Source organism: Erythrolamprus reginae, chromosome 3 (assembly GCF_031021105.1).
Source record: "Erythrolamprus reginae isolate rEryReg1 chromosome 3, rEryReg1.hap1, whole genome shotgun sequence".
In the NCBI taxonomy this organism is placed as follows: Eukaryota; Metazoa; Chordata; class Lepidosauria; order Squamata; family Dipsadidae; genus Erythrolamprus; species Erythrolamprus reginae.
In genome coordinates this window covers 124,509,841-124,536,039 of record NC_091952.1, presented here as the reverse complement: position 1 = coordinate 124,536,039, position 26,199 = coordinate 124,509,841, and the positions used below count along the sequence as shown (strand labels likewise).

At 39.9% G+C, this 26,199-nt stretch overlaps 1 protein-coding gene across 1 annotated transcript in view; it reads right to left on the bottom strand.

The window, feature by feature from the left end:
- The window catches only part of AGL (amylo-alpha-1,6-glucosidase and 4-alpha-glucanotransferase), a 67,548-nt gene extending 49,583 nt beyond the window's left edge, over positions 1-17,965 (bottom strand). The window contains exons 1-13 of the mRNA XM_070746544.1: positions 17,651-17,965; positions 17,016-17,168; positions 14,798-15,008; positions 12,697-12,863; positions 11,903-12,106; positions 10,194-10,375; positions 8,053-8,164; positions 7,626-7,746; positions 7,096-7,198; positions 6,890-6,987; positions 5,515-5,654; positions 3,146-3,333; positions 361-484 (exon numbers count right to left, since the gene is read on the bottom strand). Coding sequence (XP_070602645.1) covers positions 361-484; positions 3,146-3,333; positions 5,515-5,654; positions 6,890-6,987; positions 7,096-7,198; positions 7,626-7,746; positions 8,053-8,164; positions 10,194-10,375; positions 11,903-12,106; positions 12,697-12,863; positions 14,798-15,008; positions 17,016-17,097 — 1,732 coding nt within the window. The 5' untranslated portion in view covers positions 17,098-17,168; positions 17,651-17,965. The remainder of the gene's footprint in view (positions 1-360; positions 485-3,145; positions 3,334-5,514; positions 5,655-6,889; positions 6,988-7,095; positions 7,199-7,625; positions 7,747-8,052; positions 8,165-10,193; positions 10,376-11,902; positions 12,107-12,696; positions 12,864-14,797; positions 15,009-17,015; positions 17,169-17,650) is intronic.
- Between the last annotated feature and the right edge of the window lie 8,234 nt (positions 17,966-26,199).

The following is a 26,199-nucleotide window of genomic DNA, read 5'->3' as shown; positions in this document are numbered from 1 at the left end:
ATAAAAGAGGCAGTTGAATAAGCCTAAAGCCTTGTAGTCTAACATGATTGAATTTATCAAACACAACTATCATGTAGTTTATGTGTCTGAAAAGCAACATAAACAGTCTCTTGGTCATCTTAATCAAGTGATTGATAATGTGCCACATCCCTCCCATTTCCTATCCTATCAAGCACTTAGGAATGTTAATGAAAAGTGGTCATCACTACTTTCATCTTTTAATTTCCATTTATAATTATGATGCTATCACATGTTTATAAAAAAGGAATGGAAACATAAAGTACACATTCATGTCCTCCATTCACAGCAAATCATGCATAGTAAAAGACTAAATAAAATAGCAATTTAAAGCAAGCCTACCTCTTATTAAAGAACTAATGCCCAATTTATTCACAAAGATATTGTCCAGCTCTTCACTTCCAGTGAACAGTTCAGCCACTATATACAAGTTGGGCCGTATTTTTCTAGCTGTGTCCATCATATACTGCAAGAAGCATAGCCAAGGAAGCCAGAGATAGGAAAATGCAGAACAGCAGGGGGAAAAAGAATGCAAAGCTAGGCATGGATTTGGAGATCGGGGAAAAACGCCATGCAGCAAAACCAAATTAGGAAGCCAAAGGTTTAAAGAACCAGAAAGGTTCAGTTATGCAGATTCAAGAAAATAAGTCCAAGACAAGGAATGAAGAATGAGATGGAAGAGAAAAAACCAAAAGGAGAAAGGGAAAGATGTTTGAAATTGGCCAAGGGTACAAGAATAAATACAAATGAAAATACAAAATTAGTTCCACGTAGAGATTTTGACTTTATTATCAACACAGCAATCCTGCGACAAACCTTTCAAGCACTTTTTTTAAAAAATGGTACCTCTAATCAGACTGGTAATTCCTAGGCGGTTGACAAAGACATTGTCAATGACCTCGCTGCCAGTGAAGAGTTCAGCTATCACATAAAGATTAGGTCTGACAGACCTGGCAGCCGCCAGCATTTCCTATAGATTGTAACACATTTTTTTTTTAAATTGCCTTCTTACGGCATGAGCTTTTCTGTCAAATTATAGGAGTGCCATTCCATTATTCTCTAATTACTATGGTTTCCATAATACATAAGCATCATAAAAAACACAAATTAAAATGGGAAGAATGATAAGAGACATCGATTTGTACATAATTTTTTGGTTCAAACAGCGCAGTTCAAGTAGTCCTCATTTAACAACACTGATCCAGTGAATTAAAAATTGTGACAGCACTGTATAGAAAAGTGATGTACTGATGACCAGTCTTCAAAATTTCAAATATTACAGTGTCCCTCGGTTAAGGGATTATAATTGGTGATGTCCCTTGCCAGCTTCCTTCAATGCAAAAGCTGAAAGGAGTGATCACATTAGGTCCTTGCTTAATGACCTGCAGTGATTCACTTTTTGATGGTAACTGGGCACTTCCAAACCTACCATTGCTAAGTGATGCAACATTGCTTTTTTGCTTAGCAATAGAAACTTCAATACCATTCAATGTCATTAAGTGAGGACCACCTGCATAGTATTCTAGCCATGTTTAAAGTTAACCAGGCCTTTTGGAATTGTAATTTGCATGCCAAGGTCAAATTTTGCTTAACCATAATCCTAGTTAGTATTGAAATGAAAAATTCCATTAAATAACTTGCATTTGCCCCCTACTTATAAAAAAAATCTCAGTAGCAGCATCCTTATTTATTTTGACAATAACTCAACAAACTGAGAGTAATAACCAGGGGTGGACTTTAAATTTTCTAGCAAGGGGTTCTCTGCCCGGTTGCTGGGTGGGCATGGCCATGGTGGGTGTGGCCCAGTTGTGAGCCACTCCGAATCTCCGGATAGGGGCGGCATACAAATCTAATAAATCTAATCTACAAATCTAATAAATCTAGTTGGCCTCCTGCACCACGGGCATTTTTGCCTTCCCCGGGCTCTGGAGTCTTTCCTTGAGCTTCTGGGAGGGCGAAAATGGTCTCCCCAAGCTCCGGAAGCCAGAAACGGGCCAGTTCTGGGAGTCCTGTTTTCTGCCCACCTGAGCAGGGGTGGGTTTCTTCTGGTTTGGACCGGTTTGCCTGAACTGGAAGCGATCCGCTGGTGACATCACAATGACATCACTGATCCGGCTTGGTTTGTGACCACTGGCATATTTTTTTTTTTTAAAAAAGATTTTTAAAAAATTATTATTCTGAGCATGTGCAGAAGCAGAGATTCCTGCACTGTGCATGCGCCCATGTGGTGTGGGAGGAAGCAAACCAAGCCTCTGCGTGCACCAGCATTTACCTGTATCCAAAATGGACAGTATGGGGAATCCTGGGAGGGGCGGGGATAGGCGGGCGGGTCAGCCAGATTCTCTAAACCATGTGAATCTTAGCTAGAGGTTCTCCCAAACCCTGTGAATCCCCAGCAACCCACCTGATAACCCAACGCCATCAACTGAGCATCATCCTCTAAGCCAGGGGTGTCAAACTTACATTGTCACTAACACTAATCCTATTCTAATACTGAAACCAGAGTTATTCAGATGTTTCGAATTTCAACGTATTGCTATATACCATGCCGTCCAAAGCCGTCTTAAAGCTAATGAAGTTGAGGACATTAGGTTATCTTCCACTGTTTTAACTTTGCTTCATTAAAAATAAATAAATCATGGTTAATAGCAAATCATGTGACGATGATCCAATGGGCAAAAAAGAAGCAGTTCCATCTATGGTACAGTTTGCATATGATAAAGTGAAGCTACTGAAGTCAAATTAGTTCTATTTATTACAGTAAACTGCTTTCAATAGTATCTAATCAGGATTAGTTTTAAAAGCTAAACTTAACTTTAAGTATATTCAAACAGGTTATTATCTCCTGGCTTAATATTATACTAGATTCAGATTCTTTTACCCAAAACTGTGAAGATGTTTAGAATGATACTAAGATAACTGAAGCGGCATTTTACTATTATTGCAGGATTACTCTGATGTCTCAGATTAAATTATTGTCTGCAATACAAGTCTAATAACCATAGCTTATCTTGCACGATTACTGTAAAAATGACTTAAGACAGATGCCAAATTTATCATCTCCACCCAGTATAAATATATATTTCTAATATCATAAATACCTATGTATAAATGCATTTTTCTATACCTCAGCCACATGAAGAGGAGTAGAGTGGCAATTGTCAAGACGCACTCCATGGAAATACTTGGCAGTAATTTCAGTATATTTTTTCATATGAGCCCATAGATATGGGCAGTCTTCTGGTTTATTCCCATAGCGCAGCTTGACACTATCACCCCAGCAAATAAGTTCTCTTCTAAGGTAGACATTTGAGCCTATAGGAAGGAAAATCTAATTTAGGGTACAATACAGTAATTCTTACTCATTTTAGATTATTATTTTTAGAGTAATTCTCTTAAAAATTACAATTGCAATAATAAAAATTAACAGTCCCTTCAAATAATATCTTCAGACTTAATTTGCTCATAAAATTCTTAAAACTATAAACAAGCCTCTTTTGTCAATCCAATATAAGAAAAAATATGCAAGTCACTTCATTAGCCCTTTCAATTATAGACATTGGAACTGAACAGGCATAAAAATGGAAATAAGTAGTCTTTCAAAATCAATTCAGCTGATAAATTACAAAAGATATGGAATTAACTACAATGCATTATCATCAAAAAGTCTCTGAAATAACAATTTCATGATTTTGTTTGGTAAATTTTGCTTGAAAAATTGATACACACAAAATAACCCAACTCACTTAGGCCTTTTTAGCACTTATGGTTTTTTATGTCCCATCAAATTGATGCCCCAAGATGAAATATTACTTTATTAAAATTCAACTGCTATATCCAAAAGTTATTTTAAAAAAAATATTTGTTAGAAACTAGTTATGATGATTTGGAAAATCATCTTACATTACATCTGGCCATTTTATTTTTACAGGAACATCTTTTTAGTAAGGAAGATAACCTAAAGACAAAATATTGCATGCATTTTATTTCTCATTATCCTTGCCCACAAATGAAATCCTCCATTTCATTAAGAATTCACCACTCAACTTGGTTAAAATGATATCATTTCTAAATGTTTCACGTGCTTATTTTAAGCTAAAATCATTTGAACTTTGAGCCATTTTTATTGTAATTCTGTTGCTTCAATGTTAAGTGGATTTACAGCTGAACTATAAATCTATCTCAAAATTAAATATATAACACCTTTTACTGCCATTAGAAATATCAATAGAAATATTTTTGAGAAAAGACTAACCCAGTGCTTCTCAATTATTTTCTGTAACGCTCCAGCAGGAAGAAGTAAACATTTTGCACGCTCCTAATTCTCAGCCACCCTCAAATTGCGCCCCATCGAGAGATGCGTGTATTACCTGACATTAGTACCAGTACCTCCATCACGTTCCACAGTGTTGTGTTCAGGCCAGCCCGTTCTAAAAGACAGTTTCACAAGTTTGAGAAGTTTGATTGAACTTGCGAGACGTTTTCTTTTAGAATGGGCTGCCCTGGACACAACACATACGAACGCGACTGAGGTACCAGTACAAGTGTCAGATAGGACATGTGTCCGACTCTCTACAGCAAAAAAACCCCATGTTCCTTGGGGTCATGCGCCCCCCCAGCATCGCTCCAGACACCCCACTATTTGAGAGGCACTGGACTAACTCAACCCAAGAATTATTTGTAAGTGTATGCTATTGAGGTTAATTTATGCTTATTCTCTACTAAGCAAGAAGTTGGACCAACTACCTACAAAGCCTTTTTTCTACTCTTTGATTTTCCATATCCAAAACAAAGATATTTTTAAATGCTATTTTACAATAGCACTAAATATGTAATTAGAATATACCAAGTTAATATGTGTATTTTATTTACGAAAATCTGGCAACATGCTATTCCCTGTGGAGTTTCTTAAAATTTTAACATTGTGATGTACAATATATACCATGGGGGTCAAACTTGGTTTCATTGAGGGCACATCAGGGTTGTGTTTGACCTTGGGGGGATGGGATGGGCATGGCCAGGGTGGGCGTGGTCAGCTTGATGTCCAAGTGCTCTGCCAGCAAAATCGGGCTCTTGAGCTCCGTTTTCAACTGCAAGGGCTTCCTACAACCCTCTGCCATTGAAAATGAACCTCAGAAAGGGCATGTGCATGGCCCTCCCGAGCTCCATTTTTGTTGGCAGAGGCAACATGGGCCAATCCTTTGCTATTTCCCCATGGGCCAGATCTAAAAACCCTGTGGGCTGAATCTGGCCCATGGGCCTTGAGTTTGCCACCCCTGATATATACGGTATTTGTATTAATTTAACTGCAATGCATTGTCACCAAAAAGTCTCTGAAATACCAACCCAAATGTATAAGCAAGCAATGTGAATAACTGAAATTAATAAATCCTTAGAATAAATCATCTAATCTAAACCATGGGTGAAGGCAATTTGAAAATCTATGCTTTATTCAAGTACTTCAAGTTGTCCAATTAACAAAGAAAGGTAACAAACCTGGTTCAGCAAAATTTTTCAGAGGATCATCTCCCATCACCCAACCATTATAGGCCATAAAATAACTTGCTTTGTCAGGCTGGTGCATCATAACTTCCTCCTCATCCAGGGTTAGTTCTTTAAATGGGTAAGTAAAATACCTGCACAAGCAATGATGAAGGGGATACTGATAAATGACTAATACATTTCTTCAAGAGGAATAATTACATTCATAATATTGCAGGAATATAGAAATACTGTACTGTTTTTCCCCTAACCAACTTAATAATGTTGATTTGTTTAAAATTCAAGCTTATAGTTATTTTTCTCATCAAAATCCACTTGCTTGGCAACTAGCTGCAGTATCCTAGGGTCATGTACCTTTTGCATCCTTCTGATAAGCAAAGTCAACGGGGAAGCCAGATTCACTTAACAGCTGTGGTCTTAACTGCAGTGATTCACTTAATAACTGTAGCAAGAAAAGTCATAAAACGGGGTACAACTCAATTAACAACTGACTTGCTTAGCAACAGAAATGTTGGGCTCCACTGTGGACATAACTCAAGGACTACTTGTAATGTGTTGTATAATTTCTTGATTTTTTCCTCTTTTAAATCTGTATTCCTTACAGTGGTATATGTAACCTAGAATTGCTATGGTGTTTCAGCAATTTTATAGATGAGTTAAATCAGTGGCGAAATCCAATTTTTTTTTACTACTGGTTCTGTGGGCATGGCTTGGTGGGCATGGCATGGCATGGCTTAGTGGGCGTGGCAGTGGGAGGATACTGCAAAATCTGCATTCCCATCCCACTCCTGGGGGAAAGATATTGCAAAATCTCCATTCCCTCTCCACTCTGGGGCCAGCCAGAGGTGGTATTTGCCAGTTCTCCAAATTACATAAAATTTCCACTACTGGTTCTCCAGAACCTGCTGGATTTCACCCCTAGGTTAAATTAATAAATGAAATTGCATACATTTTTATAATTCAAATATAAACTCTAGGTAAAAAGAATCCAAATCTCTTTTATGTTTATACCATAATTATATTATCAAGCTTCCCTTTTAAGGATGCACAAAGAATTCTTATATACTGCTCAAAAAAATTAAAGGGAATACTCAAATAACACATACTAGATCTGAATGAATGAAATATTCTCATTGAATACTTTGTTCTCTACAAAGTTGAAGGTGCACAACAGCATGTGAAATTGATTGCCAATCAGTGTTGCTTCCTAAGTGGATAGTTTGATTTCACAGACATTTGATTTACTTGGAGTTATATTGTGTTGTTTAAGTATTCCCTTTATTTTTTTGAGCAGTGTATATACTTTATATAGGAAAACATGCATTTAAAAATACTGTACATGTTATTTAATATAGAGAAGGTACAATACCCTGTAACCAATGGATGTTTTTTGGTTATAGCACCAAGCTTAGGACCATGATCAGCCAGTCGTTCATAGTTCACTGTTGCCAAAACACAGTTGATAGCCTGTAAGACATTAAAATGATAATACAGTCAAAATTTAAGTGTTCTGCACAAGTATAGAATAAAGAGTATACAAGTTACAATGGTCACATGAACCATGATTGTTACAACCTGCTCCTGATGGTAATTTGTTTGTCGGAACTTTTCATCATTTAGCTCTTCAACTCTTTTGCGGAACCAGTTGCAACACTCTTCTATTGCCGCTGGTCCATTGCTAAAAAAAAAAAAACAAACCACACACACACAAACTTTTAGAACAAGTAAAAATGCAAATTTAAGGAAACTGATATATTCGATTTGACACAACTTTTAACTTTTATATTAACATGCTTCTTAATGTAAACTATAGTCTTAAAGGTGTTTGCAATATATTGTAATTTTTTAAAAACCTGTTTTTCCATTAAATATAGATACACCAAGGGCAGATGAGAAGACCTGTGAATACTGAACAGCACTAAAAAGTTTTTGAATAAGAAACTGAAGTTTAAGAAGAAAGCAACTGATTTCATCTCTGGCCATGAACTGTAGCAAGCAAATTATAATTGAAACAATACATTTCTGAGGTTCCTCCTCATCTGATATATTGACAATGATTTGATTATGAAATGAAGAATTTAATTTTGTTTTTAGAAAGTACATACCTGTGGGGTATGAAGGTATTCAGTGCTATATTCATATCTACAGTGCAGCCAAGTCTCCTAAATTCAGGATCTTGAATGATTGCAAGATGTTGGCTGGGATCGGTTTTAACCTTTGAGCTACCTGTTGCAGGGAATCTGTGATTAGTTTCAAGGCATACATTGTTATTTATTGCAGCAATTCTTAGTTTTCTGAAAGCTGAAATGCAATCGGACTTAGATACAACCCAGAAGTTTAAGTACTGTTGCACAGGTACATTGTTCCTGACATTCTGTAAGAATTACAATAAACACACAAAAGACTAATTTCTAAGTCTGTTAAAATGTGCACATTTGGACACTTTTTCAGGGTATTTGCAAAAGTATTTTTCATACCAATCATTATTTACTTGATATTTACACTATAAAGAATCTGAGTTATATTGATTACCTTTAGTTAAAAGAGTTTTAAATTGCTGCACTGCTTTGTTAACATCAACTTGGAAGAATTCCATTAATTTTATCTTGGGAAAAATATCCTCCCAAAAGATTTTACGGATGCACTGGAAAAATAAGAACCATATCAAGTCAGTAAATAAACAAAATTTAACATTTCAAACACTATTCACTATAAATACCACGTTTTCCCCAAAATAAACCCTCCCCCCAAAATAAGCACTCCTCCAAAAATAAGCACTCCCTGAAAATATTTAATTGCATGCACAGCTGGTCCCGCCATTTCCTCTGGTTAGGATTAGGGAGACAGAGCTGGAAATTAGGTAAGATGGCAAGAGGAACTTTGTCTGGCTCCGTGTGCCCCCAAATAATAAGACCTCCCCAAAAATAAGGCCAAGTGGGTTAATTTCAGGGTTCAAAAAATATGATACAGGGTCTTATTTTCAGGGATACATGGTGTATTTGTTTAAAAACTGCTTTGAAATATCATTCCTTTACGATATGACTCTGTAAATCTTTCAGAGGAAAACAAAGAACTAAAAAGTATTTTTTATTATTTTTAAAGCAAATTATGTCAACAGAACTATAGTGGACATGTTACTATATATCAATGATGGCTAACCTTTTCGGCACTGAATATTGAAACTGGAGCGCGCACACCGGAATGCAAGAAGAGAGTAGCTGGCATGCGGCGGGCAACTACTCTTCCGGGTTCTGTTGTACGCATGCACACTGGCCAGTTGGTCCAGTGAGGATACACACTGGACAGCTGCTCTCTTCTGGGTTCAGCGGGTTTGCATGAAGACCAACTGGTCAGCACCCATGTGCACACTGAAATGTGGAAGAGCAGCTGCCTGCCATGAGCATTGTGCCAGACCTGCTGGCTGGCATGCATACACATGATGAAACCCAAAAGAGCAGATGGCGACGGTGCAAGTGTCCACAGAGAGGCTCTGCATGCCACCTCTGGCATGCGGGCCATAGGTTTGCCATCATGGCTATACAGTGGTACCTCTACTTAAGAATGCCTCTACTTAAGAACTTTTCTAAATAAGAACCGGGTGTTCGAGATTTTCTTGCCTCTTCTTAAGAACCATTTTGTACTTAAGAACCCAAGTTGGGAAAAATCTCCCAGGAAATTTGAGAGCGTCACGAAGGCCCGAGCCAGTTTCCTGCCATTCCCCCTTTAATCCCAGCCATCTCGAGCTTTTCTGGGCTGCCAGAGGAGCCTTTCGGTGGCGCTTAAGGAGGCTTTGACATTCCAGAGCGAACAAAGCATTTTCCTTTCTCTGGGCACTTGGAGAGGGAATAAATCTCTGCCAGCACCCAGAGAAAAGAAACGCTCCCTTCGCTCTGGGCAGCCAAGGAGTCATCACAGCGAAGGAAAGGCGCCGGCTTCAAAGTGAGCGAGCGAGAGGAGAGGAGAGCCCCTCAGCATAGGAAGGAAGAGGCAGCAGGTAGCAGCAGCAGCAGCCAGTGTATGGGAAGCAGTGCATGGGAGGCAGCCTCAGGCCAGGTGTATGGGAGGTGCATGCTCCTCCTCGCCGCCTCAGAGTCCCTCTTTTTTTTTTAAGCTTTAAAGTTTTGTATTTTTTTTATTCCCCTCGCCTCACCCTTTTCCTTCGGCAGCGACTCTCCTCCTCGTCTTCCTCCTCCTCCTCCTCCCACCCCAATTCCGAGCTTTTATTTCTTTCCTAACGGTTTTGTACGCATTATTTGCTTTTACATTGATTCCTATGGGAAAAAAGAATGTTTCTACTTAAGAACCTGGTCACGGAATGAATTAAGTTCTTAAGTAGAGGTACCACTGTATATGATGCCTTGTTTTGCCATCTATAAAATAACAATAAATAATTCATGGCAAACAGATTATAATGAAACAAAATATTTGTTTTCAGAAAACATGCTGGAAATATAATTTTAAAAGCAGAAGAGAACTATTTAAAAATATAACAGTAACCAATACACAAGCAATACATTAAAAATTTCCTGAAAGAAGCAACCTGAAAGATGAAAAACAAGACAAGGCTGGAAGCAAAATTAATAATTCCAGAACAGGGCTACAATAAAGTAGGCATAATAATTGCTTTCATTCAGTGATGACATGCACTATCAATAATGTTTATATTTTCTTACATTCAAATGTTGGTCATTTTCAATAAGTGATGGCAGTCCTTTGTCACTGTATTTGCCCCCGGCCATTTTACAGGTGAAATGCCAAATTGCTCGGTCCAAAAGCCAGGCTGGTTTCAAGTGAGGGGAATTTATAAGGTTGTATCCACACTCAGGATGCTGAGTCACCCATTCACTGTTTGCAGCTTAGAAAAACAAGAAACAGACAACTAGTAGCACACCTTGCTGGAAGGTTTTAGGCACTTCATCAAGGTGACCAGATTTTCTTGAAAAAAAAAAAAGTAAAGGACAAAGCTGAATAAGGGGCAAATCTGAAAGAAGTTCGTATGGATAAATATATATATATATTTGTTTTCGTAGATTTTCATGGGTATATGTATGTAGATTGTTCTGAGTTCGGGTTTTGCCCCGTGTAATATTTTGAATGTCTATGGGACGTTTCGGTGAAATCACATTCACCATCATCAGGCTGAAGTTGTTAGCTTCGTGCTGCTGTAAATGTAGTACACTATAAATATACTATATTTATAGTATATAGTACTGTATATATAAATATATATAGTATATAGTATAGTATAAATATACTATATTTACAGCAGCACGAAGCTAACAACTTCAGCCTGATGATGGTGAATGTGATTTCACCGAAACGTCCCACAGACATTCAAAATATTACACAGGGCAAAACCCGAACTCAGAACAATCTACACACACACACACATATATATATATTTATATATTTATTTATTTATTTTATAACTTTGCTTTACGAAGGAAAATTCAAGAGCAATACCAAGAAAAACTTTACAACAACCAATTTCTAATAAAAAGTTCTAAAATCAATTTATTTTTAAAAGGCCATTCAATCTCCATATTTTTTTCACACGAATGCGAAAGGCCATACATTTAAGTGGTACCATTTGCACGATAAAAGTTAAACATCCAAAATAAAGACAAAAGTGAGTTTTTGAAAAATAAACATTTATTTAGCTTTCTGAAATAAAGGACTGCTCTATAGATTTTAAAATAACTATGAATGGTCCTCAACTTATGATCATAATTGGGACCAGAATTTCTACTGCTTAAGGAAGACCATTGTTAAATAAGTTTTGTCTGAACTGTTTGCCAAATTTCTGGTTTACCCGTTCAGCTGTTTTTCACACTCTGGGACTTCAGGAAGCTTCCCTGAAGCCTCTGGAGTGCAAAAACCAGCACAATGGGTAAACTGGAAGGCCATTTTTATGAACTTCCAGTTTGCCAAACATTCCAACATTGATTACATGATTGTGGGAATGCTGTGATGATTGTAAGTGCAAGGGTTGGTTATAAGTCACTTTTGACAGTGTCATCGTATCATTCAACAATTTCTAAATAATTGGTTGCAAGTCAAAAACTACCTGTAAAGCATCTAAAGAAATCATGATTTAACTACAAGTTAAAACTATTTTCAAATACCTAATATGGTTAAATATGAATATTCAATATCAGATATCAGATATTCAATATCAACCTGGGGCTAGTTTAAAAGAGAAAATTTAAATATATGTAAAAGTACATTTTTTTAATTAATAGTGTTCTTGTTCTTCAACCAAGGAAATACAATCAATGCCAAAAGGAACAGGACTTGGACACAGGAAAATGATTATATGATGGCAATCCCTTTGCAAATCAGCAAGCAACAAGGATAATAAATATAATGAAAATAAGCATACCAGTGTGATTGTAGACAACATCTGTAATGCAAAGCATATTCCATTCATTTTTCATTTTTTCCACTATTTTTCCAATTTCATTCCAAGAACATTTTTTGCTGGAAGATTTAAAGTCAGGATTAACTTCCAGCTGGTCAGCCAATGAGTAACATGATCTAGACAGACCAAGTTTCTGCACTGGGGTTAGGTGAATCATGTTATAACCTGCAAAATAATAATAACAAAATGTACAAACAGATACTTTTCACTCTCAAGTTGATAAGAAGAAAAACATTACAAGCCAGGTAATATTTATGATCTGAAGTTGTAATGCAAAAAAAAGGGAGGGGGGGGGCTTTAGACTAGGTAGGCCTGAGGATATTCCATACTAAGATCAAAGATGGCTTGGAATGTTTAGTGTATTTCAGCCCCATTTAGGGAGATCAGAACTGTGATTTCCACAGAAAGATTAGCACTAGTTTTATTCAGAGTGACTGTAAAAATAGAATCTTGCAAATCTGATTGTACTGTATCTCCTCCCATTCTTACGTGAATTATTGAAATGTCTGAGCAGCTTTCATATACTGTACTTTCTGCTTGCTTGGGACTTAAGATATGTTTTTCCCCTGATCCTTTGGTAACAGATTCCTCTCTACCTCAGTCGAAACCATCTTCCTCATTCTCTACAGTGTATTACTAGAATAAAGATGATAAATACACAGTCCAAAAGATAGAAATATACGAATGTCTATCTAAAGTAGAATGCACTTTATATCTCAAATCAAAATTTGGCTTGGGGTAAATAAGGTTATTACCAGATTCTTTTGCAACTTTAAGACGATCTTCCCATCCATCAAATGGTCCCAGACACTTGGCTAGGAATGTCTGGAGTGTAACACAATCCAAGGGCAAGACATGATTGTCAGCACCAACACGTAAAATAGGATCAACAACTAGATAACCTCCACCGCCTTTCTGATTCCTGGAATAAGAGACACATAGATTGATTTTATATCAATACAAGGAAAATAGACATTATCTTCACTCAGTAAGATAGTTAATACTTAGTCAGAATTTGTTTAGCCTTGTTATTTGAAAATGCAATTCAATTTTTTAAATTTTCTAGCTTATAGATCACAAAATAAAAGATTCAAGGAAACATTCTTAATCACTTGGAATAATGCAAGTGATTGCATTATTCTCAGCAAATGTAAAATACCAATTAGGTTGTTGCCCTTTATAAAATATTTTAATCTTTTCAACCTAGAATATTTTCCTTTAAAAGAAAGGTATAAGATGGTAATCTAATGCCTTGTCATTAGAGTAGAATGATAATAATAATAATAATAATAATAATAATAATAATAATAATAATTTATTAGATTTGTATGCCACTATGAATGTAAAAAGACCTGCAATATTTTAAGGGCTGAGGGCTGCACTTGAGTAATGTGTTTGGAGCCAAAGTTCTCAGGTAATAGAAGAGGCTAGCACAAGAATATTACATAAATTAGTTCACAATTTTCACACTGAAAGTTATACCTGGATAACTTTTGAAAGTCTCTGAAGCCTTGGGACTTAGACTTCATTCCTCTGAAATGGAAAATTGCACTGCCAATAAGCTGAAGTCAATATTAAACTATGAGAAATGCAGCTAGATAATAGGACAATTTTTTTTGGCAACAAAATCATAGGGATTTGCTTTAAGGCTACAAGCAGGTTTATCTTTGGTTTTTCTGATACTGTAAGAATCTTTAACTTCTTGACTTGTGGTTCGGGTTTAGCACTTTGAACCCTCTCACCTGCTTTATGTTCTTCTAGGATCGCAAATGTTATGTATCTGAGAGGAAGCCCCATTGTGAATTGTTTTCAGGTAGACAAATGATGGGCTGATATTAACCCTTATTTATGGAAGGCAATACTGGATTGTGTCAGCCATTAGAGGTAGTCTAAATAGGAAGCACCAACCATGAGTGCAGCATTAATACTACATTTATTGTAAGGTTACAGTAACAGAGTTTTTTGAGTCTGAACAAACATCTATCCTAGACCTTTACAGTCCCAGAAATCGGGGACAACCCCATCTTGAGACATATACTATGCCCCTATTGTTTCTGCAGGGTAAGCTTATCAGTTGTCTGACCATTGCCTAGCCTTCTGTTGCTCTTGTTCTTCCATTTTTACATACTATGATTCACTCTAAGGAACAAAATTGAGTACACAAGTTCATCAATACCTAATAGGTGAAGCAATACCTGTATACCAAAGCAAATACATGTTGTTATCTCACTGAAATGAAAATGTCATTTTCTAAGAGTGGGGAACTGTGTAAACCGTCCTCGGAGAGGGACGGCACATAAATCCAATAAATCAATAAATAAATAAAGAAATCAATCAATCAATCAATCAATAAATAAATAAATAAATAAATATAGACAGACATAGGTAGGTAGGTAAGTAAGTAAGTAAATAAGTCCTCGGAGAGGGGTGGCATACAAATCCAATAAATAATAATAATAATAATAATAATAATAATAATAATAATAATAATAATAATAAATAAATCCGAGTTACAGACTGGGTTTTCATGGAGTGCTCTCTTCATTTATCTCCTTAGGTCAGGGGTAGGCAAAGTTGACTTGTGGACTTCAACTCCCAGAATTCCTGAGGCAATCATACTAGCTCAGGAATTCTGGGAGTTGAAGTTCACATGTTATAGAAGAGCCAACTTTGCCTACCCCTGCCTTAGGTGAACCTGACACAGTTAAAAATTCTCAGACACAGGAAGCTGCCTTTGGTATATGGCCTGTTCCACAGTTACCCAAAAACCATATCAAGAAAAATTTAATGATCCTTTCCCAACAGAGAAGACAACTGCTTATGATATCTCTTCCATAAGCATTAGCTTTTGCTTACTCGTGAGTGAAGTAATATTGGTATGATCCAGAAATCTGGAGTTCTAATTTACAATATTTGTCAGAATCATCTTCTTTTCCTGTTGGGTTGTGCCAACTTAAGCATCTGAACTTGTGGCGATTAAACAATTCTCCGGGAGCTGGGTAGTTTGTATACACTGTAACATGCTTCCCTTGCAAAGTAGGGCCCAAACGGAATTGCAGCTCATAACCTAAAGAAAGCAAGACAGACATTTATTAGAAAAAGCCTTGTCTTGGATCTCTATCACAAGGCTGGGCCAATCTGGTTCAGTACCACATTTGTGTCCCTACAATGCTGTGCGAATTGCCAGGGGCTCTGTAATTTGAAACAGGATTTTTCGCTCAGCACCTACGGTATTTCAAATAAACACTTTGTGGTTCTTCAGATTGCCTCCCATTGTCCCACCACCACCAGCCAAGGAGGCATGATCCCATTCTTGTGTAGCAAATCTGAGGCTATGAAGTAGAGGACCTATTTTTCATCACCCTCCATTAGCCAGTTAGATACCCTTCCTCATTTTCCCCAACCCCAGAAAACTGTGTTGAGGACATTTTAAAAGGCCTATTAGCCAACTATTAAAATAAATACACTTAAAGATCAAAATATGCTTTCCTAAAGTTTGATCAGTATTTATTGTATCTGCTAAACATAGACTGGACTACAAAGGTATTTGCATAATAACTTATTTCCCAGAAAGTGTGCCAACTTAAAAACTGTATTATTCAAATGCATGTGACAATAATAAAGTCATAATCATCCAGGATCACAGAATAGCATATTCCTAACCTTTGAAACAAAATGCATTTATTTTGAGTATTCAGATCTTTCTGATTTCAGGAAAAGATTCACCAATAGGTCTAAATTTCATAATTTCTTATGTTTACATCACTAGAAGTTACCTCAGAATCATTGTTCTAACAATTATAGAAAGTAAACACATTAACTTCATTTAAAATGTTGCAAATAAAAGCATAAATATTTTAAAAACTTGTTTTGTCATATAGTAATACCGACATAATTTTAGCAACTTTCTTGTCCACAAATAAAAGAAATATGTATATTTTATTTCAGATGTGGCAGAGTTGATAAGATACTATAGATGCACAGGAACCATTTCCCTGCAAATAGCTCCTAGGTACTTAGAATAACATTTAAAGCAATCCAACTATGTGAGTGAAGTTTAGCTTCATGGGCTGCACTGTGAAATCAGTATCTCTCTTTTGGAGAGCTGCCAACTGGCTCAAGTAGAGTTAGGAAAACATTTTAAAGGGCTCCATATTGAGGAATAGGGTTTTAGGATAGTTGTTACAGCTTTTCACTTAGCATCACCTTCAAAGTTGCATTTTTTCTTGTATTCTTTGCATTTTAAAATAAAAATGTATCTGTAATGAACTTTAATGAACTCTGAAATACCAGGCATCGGTTCTTCTTCTTACTATAGAAATGTCTGTTTGAAATTAACCCTTTATACTAAAAACTGTATAATCCAAATATTTTCTACAAATGATTTGTAGGTAATATATAAAGGAACAGAATGTTCTTCTTGCTGTAAAAGATGGCCCATCAATCTTAAAACCATTTACTTGGAAGGGAGCTCTTAGATTGATTGTACTTTAGCTTAAGTATCTGCAAATGTATGACAGATTTATTAATGAAGGCTAATCGCTCAGCAAAATGACTCCACAATTATTGTGGAAGCTTTAAAGAACAGAAATTTTCTATCAGTGAATTTATTTGCAATACTATATATGCTGCCTTCAATAAGGCAAATATTACTTAGTTTATTATATGATAATTGTTTGAAAAGGGAAATATATTCCATTGAATTCACCTAGTCTTATTTTCCAGAATTCCATGAATTATGCAGCTGGCCAAACTCTCCTCTCTTAAAATAGTTCCACCAGTTAGGTCTCAACAAGTGAGATCTTTTTCTCTATAAGACTGTATACCTTTTACAATTAGATGCATACAAGTTCTTTTCTCAGCCCCTCCAAGTATTAAAATGTTGTATAAAATAACACGTTCTTACTGGGATCATTCTAAAGCTCGAGGTGCAGGGAACATCAATTGACTGAGACATGGCAATTATTTACATTTCCTTATTGCAAAAAAAAAAAAAAAAAAAGAACAACTAGGACCCTGGTAGACTTGCTCAAGAAAAAAGCAAAGATGCAGGCAGCTGCTTAGGGATACTGACCTTGTTCCAGCCGGAACAGGGTTTTGTCCAGCTTCTCCATGTCGTTGAGAAGAAGTACCCGGGTGTGTTTACCATGGCTCATTTTCACTGCCCAGGCTTTTCCACTCTTTCAGGCAGCCGCAGAAACTAACTTCAGAAAGGCTGAAGCGATCCCTAAACAGGGAGAAGGACCAGATACACAAATCAAAGGTTAAACACACAGAGAGCTGGGTGGTTGCTGTTGTTTTTCTCCCCAGGCTGAGAAACCAAGAGATGGGTTCCCCCCAGCCAGGGGTCACCTTGAAAGCCAGACCCACACTTACATTTCGTCCTTCCTCAGCCCACACAAAACAAACTTGTCAAGGGGAAGAAGGGATACGCTTAGGGGCGCCCAAACTTTCTCCTCCCAGCAACTTTATCGCGGCTGCAAGCGAGACCCCCGGACTCGGCGGGTCTGCAGCCGGAACCCTGGGAGAGGGCGCTCTCCCTTTTGGGACCGGAGGCGCTGGCACCTGTCACTCTCCGTCTGAACAATGCGACCTGTCCTGGCGCCAGGGTGCAACCCAGACCCCCCCCCCTCTCGCCCCCATTATCCCCGGCCGCTGTTGTCTATAAATATAGGGCAAAGCCTGGCCACCCTTGATTGATTCACTCACCCCGGGACGCCCTCAAAGTGGGCAAAGGCGGCTCGGGTGTTGTTGGCAAACAAGCGGAGCTGGGCCTGGGCGGGAGGGCTCCGGACAGAGAGAGAGGAAGGCCAGGAAAGGACAGAACTATAGAAGGGAAGAGGTTCAAAACCGCGGGGGGAGGAACTGGATTGGGCAACCCGTAGAGCTCCGCCTGACGCCCCAAGGGTTTCGCAGGAAGAAAACGCGGCTCCAGGCGCAAGGACGGTGCCGGCTGCGGGGCGCAGGCCCGGTAAAAGCCTCTCTTTGGTTCCCTCCTCCTCCTTCCTTCCTTGCACAGGCTGCGCGACGCTGCAGCCGTAGACCGAGAGCTGCCGTCGCTGCAGAGCTGAGGGGGGAGAGCGAAAACACAGGCAGGGCGCCAAGCTTTGGTTATTAAAGGCAGGCAAGGGGAACTGCGAGCCGAAAGGAGGTCTTGCTGAGGAGCCGTTTGCTTTCGCTCTCTTGAATGCGACACTTGAACGCTTGCAAGCGGCTCCTCGGCAAATGCACGTCTCCTTCCAGGACACTTAGACACGTGTATTCTCGAGCCCAACCAGTGTCAAGAGTCGCGAGCCCAGAGGAGAGAGTTCGAACCTCTCATTCCCCCTCCCCGTGGCGATAGATAGAGTGACTCCTCGGCAGGAATGCCGGGAGTTGTAGTTCGTAAACATTGAGAGGACTAAAGGTTGCTCAGCTGAAATGATTTTATTATTTATTTATTTATTATTTAGATTTGTATGCCGCCCCTCTCCGTGAACTCCGTGAAGCTTGGGCTAAGACAGGCAAAGTTGGCTCTTCTATGACTCGTGGACTTCAACTCGCAGAATTCCTGAGCCAATAATGCTAGCTCAGGAATTCTGGGAGTTGAAGTCCACATATAGAAGAGCCAACTTTGCCTATCCCTGGGCTAAGCCATCACATTGTTTTGGGCTTAGCTTGTCCTATGAAATATAGCCATTGTGATTTATTATATTAACGTAAAATGCTAACGCTCTCTACATGGGGCTACCTTTGAAAAATGTTTGGAAACTTCAGGTCGTGCAGAATACAGTTGCGAGAAGATTCATGGGCCTCGCCAGATATGCCCATGTCTCATCAACACTCCGCAGCCTGCATTGGTTGCTGATCAGTTTCCGGTCACAATTCAAAGTGTTGGTTATGACCTATAAAGCCCTACATGGCATCGGACCAGAATACCTTCGGGACTGCCTTCTGCCGCACGAATCCAACGGACGGTTAGGTCCCACAGAGTGGGCCTTCTCCCGGTCCCGTCCACTAAGCAATGCCATCTGGCGGGACCAAGGGAAAGAGTCTTCTCTATGGCGGCGCCAGCCCTCTGGAATCAACTCCCCCCAAAGATTAGGACTACCCCTACCCTCCTTGCCTTTCGCAAGCTCCTAAAAACCCACCTATGTCGCCAGGCTTGGGGAAATTGATATTCTCCGTAGCTACTATGATTTATGTATGGTTTGCTTGGGTTGTGTGATTAATTTTTATGATAAGGGTTTTAATCTGTTTTTTTAATATTGGATTTGTACATTGTGTATTGTGTTGTGAGCCACCCCGAGTCTTTGGAGAGGGGCGGCATACAAATCTAATAAATTATTATTATTAAATTATTATTATTAATACCGCATGAGCCCGTTCAGTTCGAGTTTATTCAGTAAACCTTGGCCGTAGGGGTGTTAATAAAACCAGGGCGTTCAGTTTTCCTGATAAACCTGTCCTTCAAGCAGCAAATTGTATTATAAAACTGATGCTCTAAGAAAAGGAATTTGTCCTTAAATTCCTTTTCTCAGAGTATCAGTTTTATGATGGCTATTTGTCAAAGGGGGTAATATCTTGGCTAAATTTGGTTAACATTTGTTCTTTAAAATTTCTGGTGTTCAGTTGCACATAACTTCAATGTGAGCAGGATGTATTCTGTTCTGATTATTTAGTCATTTAAATTACTGTCTTAGGACATGGACCTTGCTCTTTGCTTAACTTCTGAGTTTTGCATCCTTGGTTTCTAATACTTTTGCCACCACTGTAAGACAGACAGGCCAGCAGCTTACAGAAATATATTTAACTATGGCCCTCAGAAAAGGTCAGGCCTGCAGCAATTGAAGGTCAGGCTATTTTCAATGGTTGCAACTGTAAAATAACACACTCACACAGATTCTCAGATTACAGGAATGGGCTGGATTTTCAGGAATATAATATGGTGGCATGAAGATGACAGCGAATCCAGAATGCTGAAAGTAAGATAACATTTTAATTGGTCCTGCATGTTTACTGATATCAAACAAAATTCCTCTAATACAGATGAGTATAAGACAAGACCAATTTACTGCCAAAGAAAATGTGGCATATTAAGTGTCTCAGAGTTTTCAGATTTAAACTGGAATGCTCAGAGAACTAGGAATTTTGATCTCACCCTGGTGCAATTTTACTTCTGCACAATTATAAGAATTATAAGAAAGAATGTCTATTAGAGTACCAATCCCCCCCCCCCCCCCAAATTGATTAACATTATTGAATTTTAGCTAAAAGAACGAGATGGTTAAAAAATGAGGATGGGCCAAGAAAAAAATGTATCTCATTGTTTTTCCTGAATATAATTCATAGACTGATCGTGGTTACAGTGATTCCTTGCAGCAAAGATAATGGGACTGTATCATATTTTATAATGCTGCACAAAATGTTTTGAATGTTCTTGGTTTTGAAATATTAAACCCTGCTTTAGAATGGGAAATTTTCTATCTCAAACATTTCCTAAATGATTTTAAAATCTCATTTTGCCCTATACTAACAAACATAGCTCAGATTCAAAATGCTTTGTACCAGTAGTGAAATCTTAATTGTTTTTTACTACCGGTTCTGTGGGCGTGGCTTGTTGGGCGTGGCAGGGGAAGGATACTGCAAAATCTCCATTCCCACCCAGCTTTGGGGTGAGCCAGAGGTGGTATTTGCCAATATTACAAACTCAAAATTTCTGCTACCTGTCAGAACCTGCTGGATTTCACCCCTGCTTTGTACTCTCCTAAACCTCAACTTTTTCAGGCTTGTTGACTCACAATTTCTAATAATATACACATCAAGGTTCATGCTGGTTGAAAAAAATGCTGGAAGCTAAGCCTAACCTGCAAGGCACCAACTGCAGAAGTGTCTGCAAAGTGCAGTTTTTTAAGGCTAAATCTTTAGACTTAAGAATAAAATAACGAAAGCAAATAAAGCTTTGACTATGTCTCCTTATCCTACCGTGTTTCCCCGATAGTAAGACCCCCCCGATTGTAAGACATATGGGGGTTTCAGGGGGGTCGGCTAATATAAGCCATACCCCGAAAGTAAGACATATGTCTTACTTTCGGGGAAACACGGTATGAAGAGACAGTAGAACCTCGACATACGTCCCCCCCGCCGCCGCTGTCCTCCCCCCGCCGCCGCCTGCAAGCGCTCTGCCAGGCGGCTCTCCCCGCTCCGCTCTTCGATATGCCAGAGAGCCGGAGAAGGGGGCTTCCGGACCCCCCCACCCCCAGCAGAAGCCAACGGGGGGTCCTTTCAAGCGGCGCTGGGCGAAAGAGGGCGGGCGGCCAGCAGCAGAAGGCGAGAGGTGCCTCCTTCTCCGGCTCTCCGGCAGATCGAGCGCGCGAAGAGGCACCTCTCACCTTCCGCCGCTGCTGGCCGCCCTCTTTTGCCCAGCGTCGCTTCGGAAGCCGCTGAACGCCGTCCACCCCTTGTCGCCCGACAAAGGAGAAACTTCTGCAAATCGTGCGCCGTCTCCAGCACTCTCTCCGGGTCGGGTTGTGTGAAAGAGGCCGGGGTTGGGGGAAGGGGAGAGGTAAGATGTGTTTGGGTTTTTTTTGCAACGCCGCTCCGTTGGGGAAAGAGGGAAGGTGGTTCGCTCGGAGTTGGGGCTGAACAGAAGCGCGTGGAGAAGCCCAACCTTGGGGTGGGGTGGGGGAGAAGGGAGAGCAAGGAGGGCCATTGTGCATTGCCACGTGGTGGGGGTCTCCCCCATTTCAAAAGGTGCCTTGGCTGGAAGAGTAGCTGGTTTCCAGGGCATAAACTGGCTCGCTTCCGGGGATGGTGCACATCCGCTCACTTGCAGGGAAACAGCTTTGGGGCTAAAGAGGCGCTCCGGGCGCAAGATTGTATCCCGAGTAGTAATTCCATTTACTGCTCCGATGTGCCTCGCTGCAGGCTTTCTGTCAACGAAATAACAGCAACATGTTCTCGGAAGCCACCGCCTCTTCCCCTGCCTCGCTGCCCCTTGTCTCGGGCGACAAGGGGTGGAAAGGGGGGGTGGGTCCGGAGCTGCGCCCTCCTTCGCCCGCCTCCTTTCCAATGTAAGACATAGCCCGAAAGTAAGACATAGTGGGGCTTTTGGGGGTAAAAAGAAAGTAAGACACTGCCTTACTATCGGAGAAACACGGTATTAGTACGTATCTGTCCTCACACTGTCTTGGTATATTTCATAACTGGCTAGTTCAGTTCTCATTCCAAGTGCTGAGAATCCTTTGGCAGGATCCCTTTTGTGAGTTCCTCTTGAACTTGTATTTTCTATGGACTCAGTCCCTAGCATTGACTAGAAAGAAATGACAGATAAGTGACACAGTCAAATGTCCCGCTGCTTGCCAGCTCCTGCCTTCTCAGCCATGGGACAGCAGCTGCAAGGACAACTGTAACGTGGCTCTTCAACCTTGGAAAGGATTCAACATACTTGTCAAGTACAATCTTAAGAGCTTTTTTCCCATGGTTAAATTGCTTTCCATCTGTCCCTAAACCTGTGCAAATATACACTAGCCTAAAATGTGCTGTTATTGCTTCTAAGCCAGTGATGGTGAACCTATGGCACAGCTGCCACAAGTGGCACACGGAGCCATATCTGCTGACACATGAGCTGTTGTCCTAGCTCAGCTTCAACCTGCATGTGTTTCGGGCAGCTGACGTTTGGCTTGCACAGATGCTCTGGGAGAGCGTTTTTGGCTTCCAGAGAGCCTCCTGAAGGATGGGGGGGAGTGTTTTTATCCTCTCCCGCTCCAGGGAAGCCTTTGGAGCCTGGGGAGGGCGAAACACGAACTTACTGGGCCCACCAGAAGTTGGGAAACAGGCCTCCAGAGGACCTCTGGGAGGTGGGTGAAGCTGTTTTCACCCTCCCCAGGCATTGAATTATGGGTGTGGGCACTCATGCATGCACGATAGCACGCATGCACGCTCTTTCAGCACCCAAGGAAAAAAAGGTTCGCCGTCACTGTTCTAAGCCATATCAGGAATGGGTTCCACTTACCTTCACCACTGGTTCACATCATGGCATTTTGCATGCGCATATCTGCCACGCTCAAATGCATATGCACGTTCCCTTGTGCAATTTGGCTTCCGCACATGCTCAGTAGCTAGAATCAGCCCAAAACACAGCTGAGCAGCTGAGCAGCTGAGCAGCTGTGCTTTGGGCGAAGGAATAAAGGTCAGTTTAAACCTGGTGGCGGGCCTTTTACAAACAGCAGAACAAGAAAAACCTTCAAAAGAGTAAAAAAAAATTCCCCCAAAAGATGGCAGCACCCACTGATTGATACCAGCGGATCCAGTTCAGTGATGTCACCAGTGGCTCGCTACCAGTTTGGGCAATCCGGTCCGAACCAGAAGGAACCCACTCCTGAGCCATATCCTATCTCAGACTTGCTGATGAATAGTGGTACCTTCAGGTGTGCAGGCCTTATGGAGCAACTGCATTTTTGAAATACAGATTTAATACTCTTCCAAAGTTATACACTTGTGCAAGCCTGTTTATTACTCCTCAGTTTATCACCATTTCTTTACTCACTGTTCGAAGTTACAATGGCGCTGAAAAATGTCACATACAGGTATTCCTCAACTTACAACAGTTCATTTAGTGAACGTTTGAAGTTACAATAGCTCTGAAAAAAGTGACAGGATCGTTTTTCACACAACCGTTGCAGCGTCCCCATGGTTATGTGATAAAAATACGGACACTTGGCAACATACTCAATATGTTTGACAATGGCATTTTATAGAGCTGGGGTGGCACAGCAGGTAGAGTGCTGTACTGCAGGCCACTGAAGCTGACTCTAGATCTGTAGGTCAGCGGTTCAAATCTCATCACCAGCTCAAGGTTGGCTCAGCCTTCCATTCTTCCGAGGTGGGTAAAATGAGGACCCGGATTGTGGGGGCAATAGGCTGGCTCTGTTAAAAAGTGTTCTTGTTAACATGTTGTAAGCCACCCTGGGTCTAAGGAGAAGGGCGGCATAAAAACCGAATAAATAAAATAAATTGTCCCCAGGTCATGGGATCATTTTTTGCGACCTTCTGACAAGCAAAGTCAATGGGGAAGCCAGATTCACTTAACGGTGTTAGTAACTTCACAACTGCAGTGATTCACTTAATAGCTTGTAAAATGGAGCAAAACCCACTTAACTACTGTTTCACTTAACAACAGAAACTTTGGGCTCAGTTGTGGTTGTACGTGGAGAAGTACCTGTAGTAAGTACTCACACTTAGGAATATTGCAAGCATCCCCACAGGCATGTGATCAAAAACCAGACCCTTGACCACTGGCGTATACAGTAGTACCTCTAGATACGAGTTTAATTCGTTCCAGAGCGGAGCTCGTATGTCGATCAACTCGTATCTGGAACAAATGGCTTTAGACTTTGTTTTTCCCCGCCGAGATAACCAGAAGCAAGGATTTTTGCGCCACCTAGTGGAAGCTCAGCTCGTATCCCGAATTTGAGCTCAGGTGTGGAACAGAAATTTCGCTCCCGTCGTGGCTCGTAACTTGGAATACTCGCATGTGGAGCAGCTCGTATCTAGAGGTACTACTGTATTTAGAATGGCTGCAGTGCCTCAAGGTCATGTGACACGCCATTGGCAATTTCCCAATAGGCTTCTTACAAGCATTCAGTGGGGGGAAGGCGGATAGCCTTAATCACTGCATGATTGACTTATCAGCTGCAGTGATTTGCTTTAAAAATATAGCAAAAAATCATAAAATTAACTTAAGAACCTCCTTGCTTAAGAACATAAATTCTCATCCAATTATGGTCCTAAGTTGAGTAATTCCTGTAGTTGATCCTTTTCTTTCTGCAAGCAAGGCAGTGGGGTTTACCCATTTAAATCAGCCTTTGCCTATAGAAAGCAGAACGGGATAAACACAGGCAGGTCTAGCCACCTTTCAGAACCAGCTAGTCAACTTCCAGCCACATTTATCAGCTATAAAGTTGTATTAGGAGTTTGTGCATTTTGAAAGAGGTTAGACCTATGTAATTGATGGGGAGCATGGTCTGGGAGCGGGTGGGTATGTTTTGAAAGATAAGGCTTTTAAAACTTTGCTAGGCACCTTGGCCTAGGGCTCAGAATATGTTAAGTGCTCTGTTTCTTGATTTTAAGATTAGTTGATTAATTATCTTGGCTGCTGTTTGTATTTATTTTCTGGATGTTTTTATTGTCTATTATTTTTAATTGTTATAATTTTAGAATTGTAAGCTGCTCAAAGTCACCTGATTGAGTTGGCCAGCTATAGAAAGTGATTGATTGATTGAATGAATAACAGATTTAAGTCTTGCCATTTTTCAGATGAGCCCTTTGGAGATGGGATGGTTCCCCAAATACAATAGATCAGTGTTTCCCAACCTTGGCAACTTGAAGATATTTGGACTTCAACTCCCAGAATTCCCCAGCCAGCATTCGCTGGCTGGGGAATTTTGGGAGTTGAAGTCCAAATATCCTCAAGTTGCCAAGGTTGGGAAATACTGCAATAGATAGCCATGATTAACCATCCTTCAGAACATACCAGCCAATAACTGCCCAACAATTGATGAGTCAGATTCTTCTATTGCCCAAAACAGATTGGACCTGAAGAACAGTGAAGAAGCAGTGAATATCTGGCCCAGCCTTAGAAGGTACAACATGCCAGGTGATCCCATCCCCTACCTTTGGCAACAAGCAAATAGTTTTGAAATATGTCAGTTTGTAGTCACATGAAAACTTACTCTGCTGGAAACACAATTTGCAGTGTGTCGGAATCATGTGATTTGCCATTTGCAAACTTCCAGGCCAGCTTCCAACAAGCAAAATCAGTGAGGGAATTTCCCCCACAGTTTTAGGCAAGCAATATGTAAATTTTTATTTTTATTTTTAATGATGGAACTATAATTTTGAAGTAGAATTCATGGCATGCAAAATCTGTATCACTGTATCATTTCCCCCCTTATCTCCTCTAACAGTAGGACTTGCAAGAAAACCAGGTAATAAGCAGAATAAATTCTTGAGAATGATCACATTCCAAACATTCAAACAACTTGGGGTATGTTTTAGTATTTTAATATTAATATTAATGCATTTATCTAAATAGTGTGTCAGTTATTTTTCTACATCCTCTTGACATTGTGCAATAAAATACCATTTCTATTTACAGCTGGATGCTTTTTATAATTTAGCAGAAGAAAATGTAATTGGTCAGATCGTTGGTCCAGTGTTTGCATATCTTTCTGGAAGACTGAGCTGCTACAAAACCCACTGGGATTGCATCATAAATT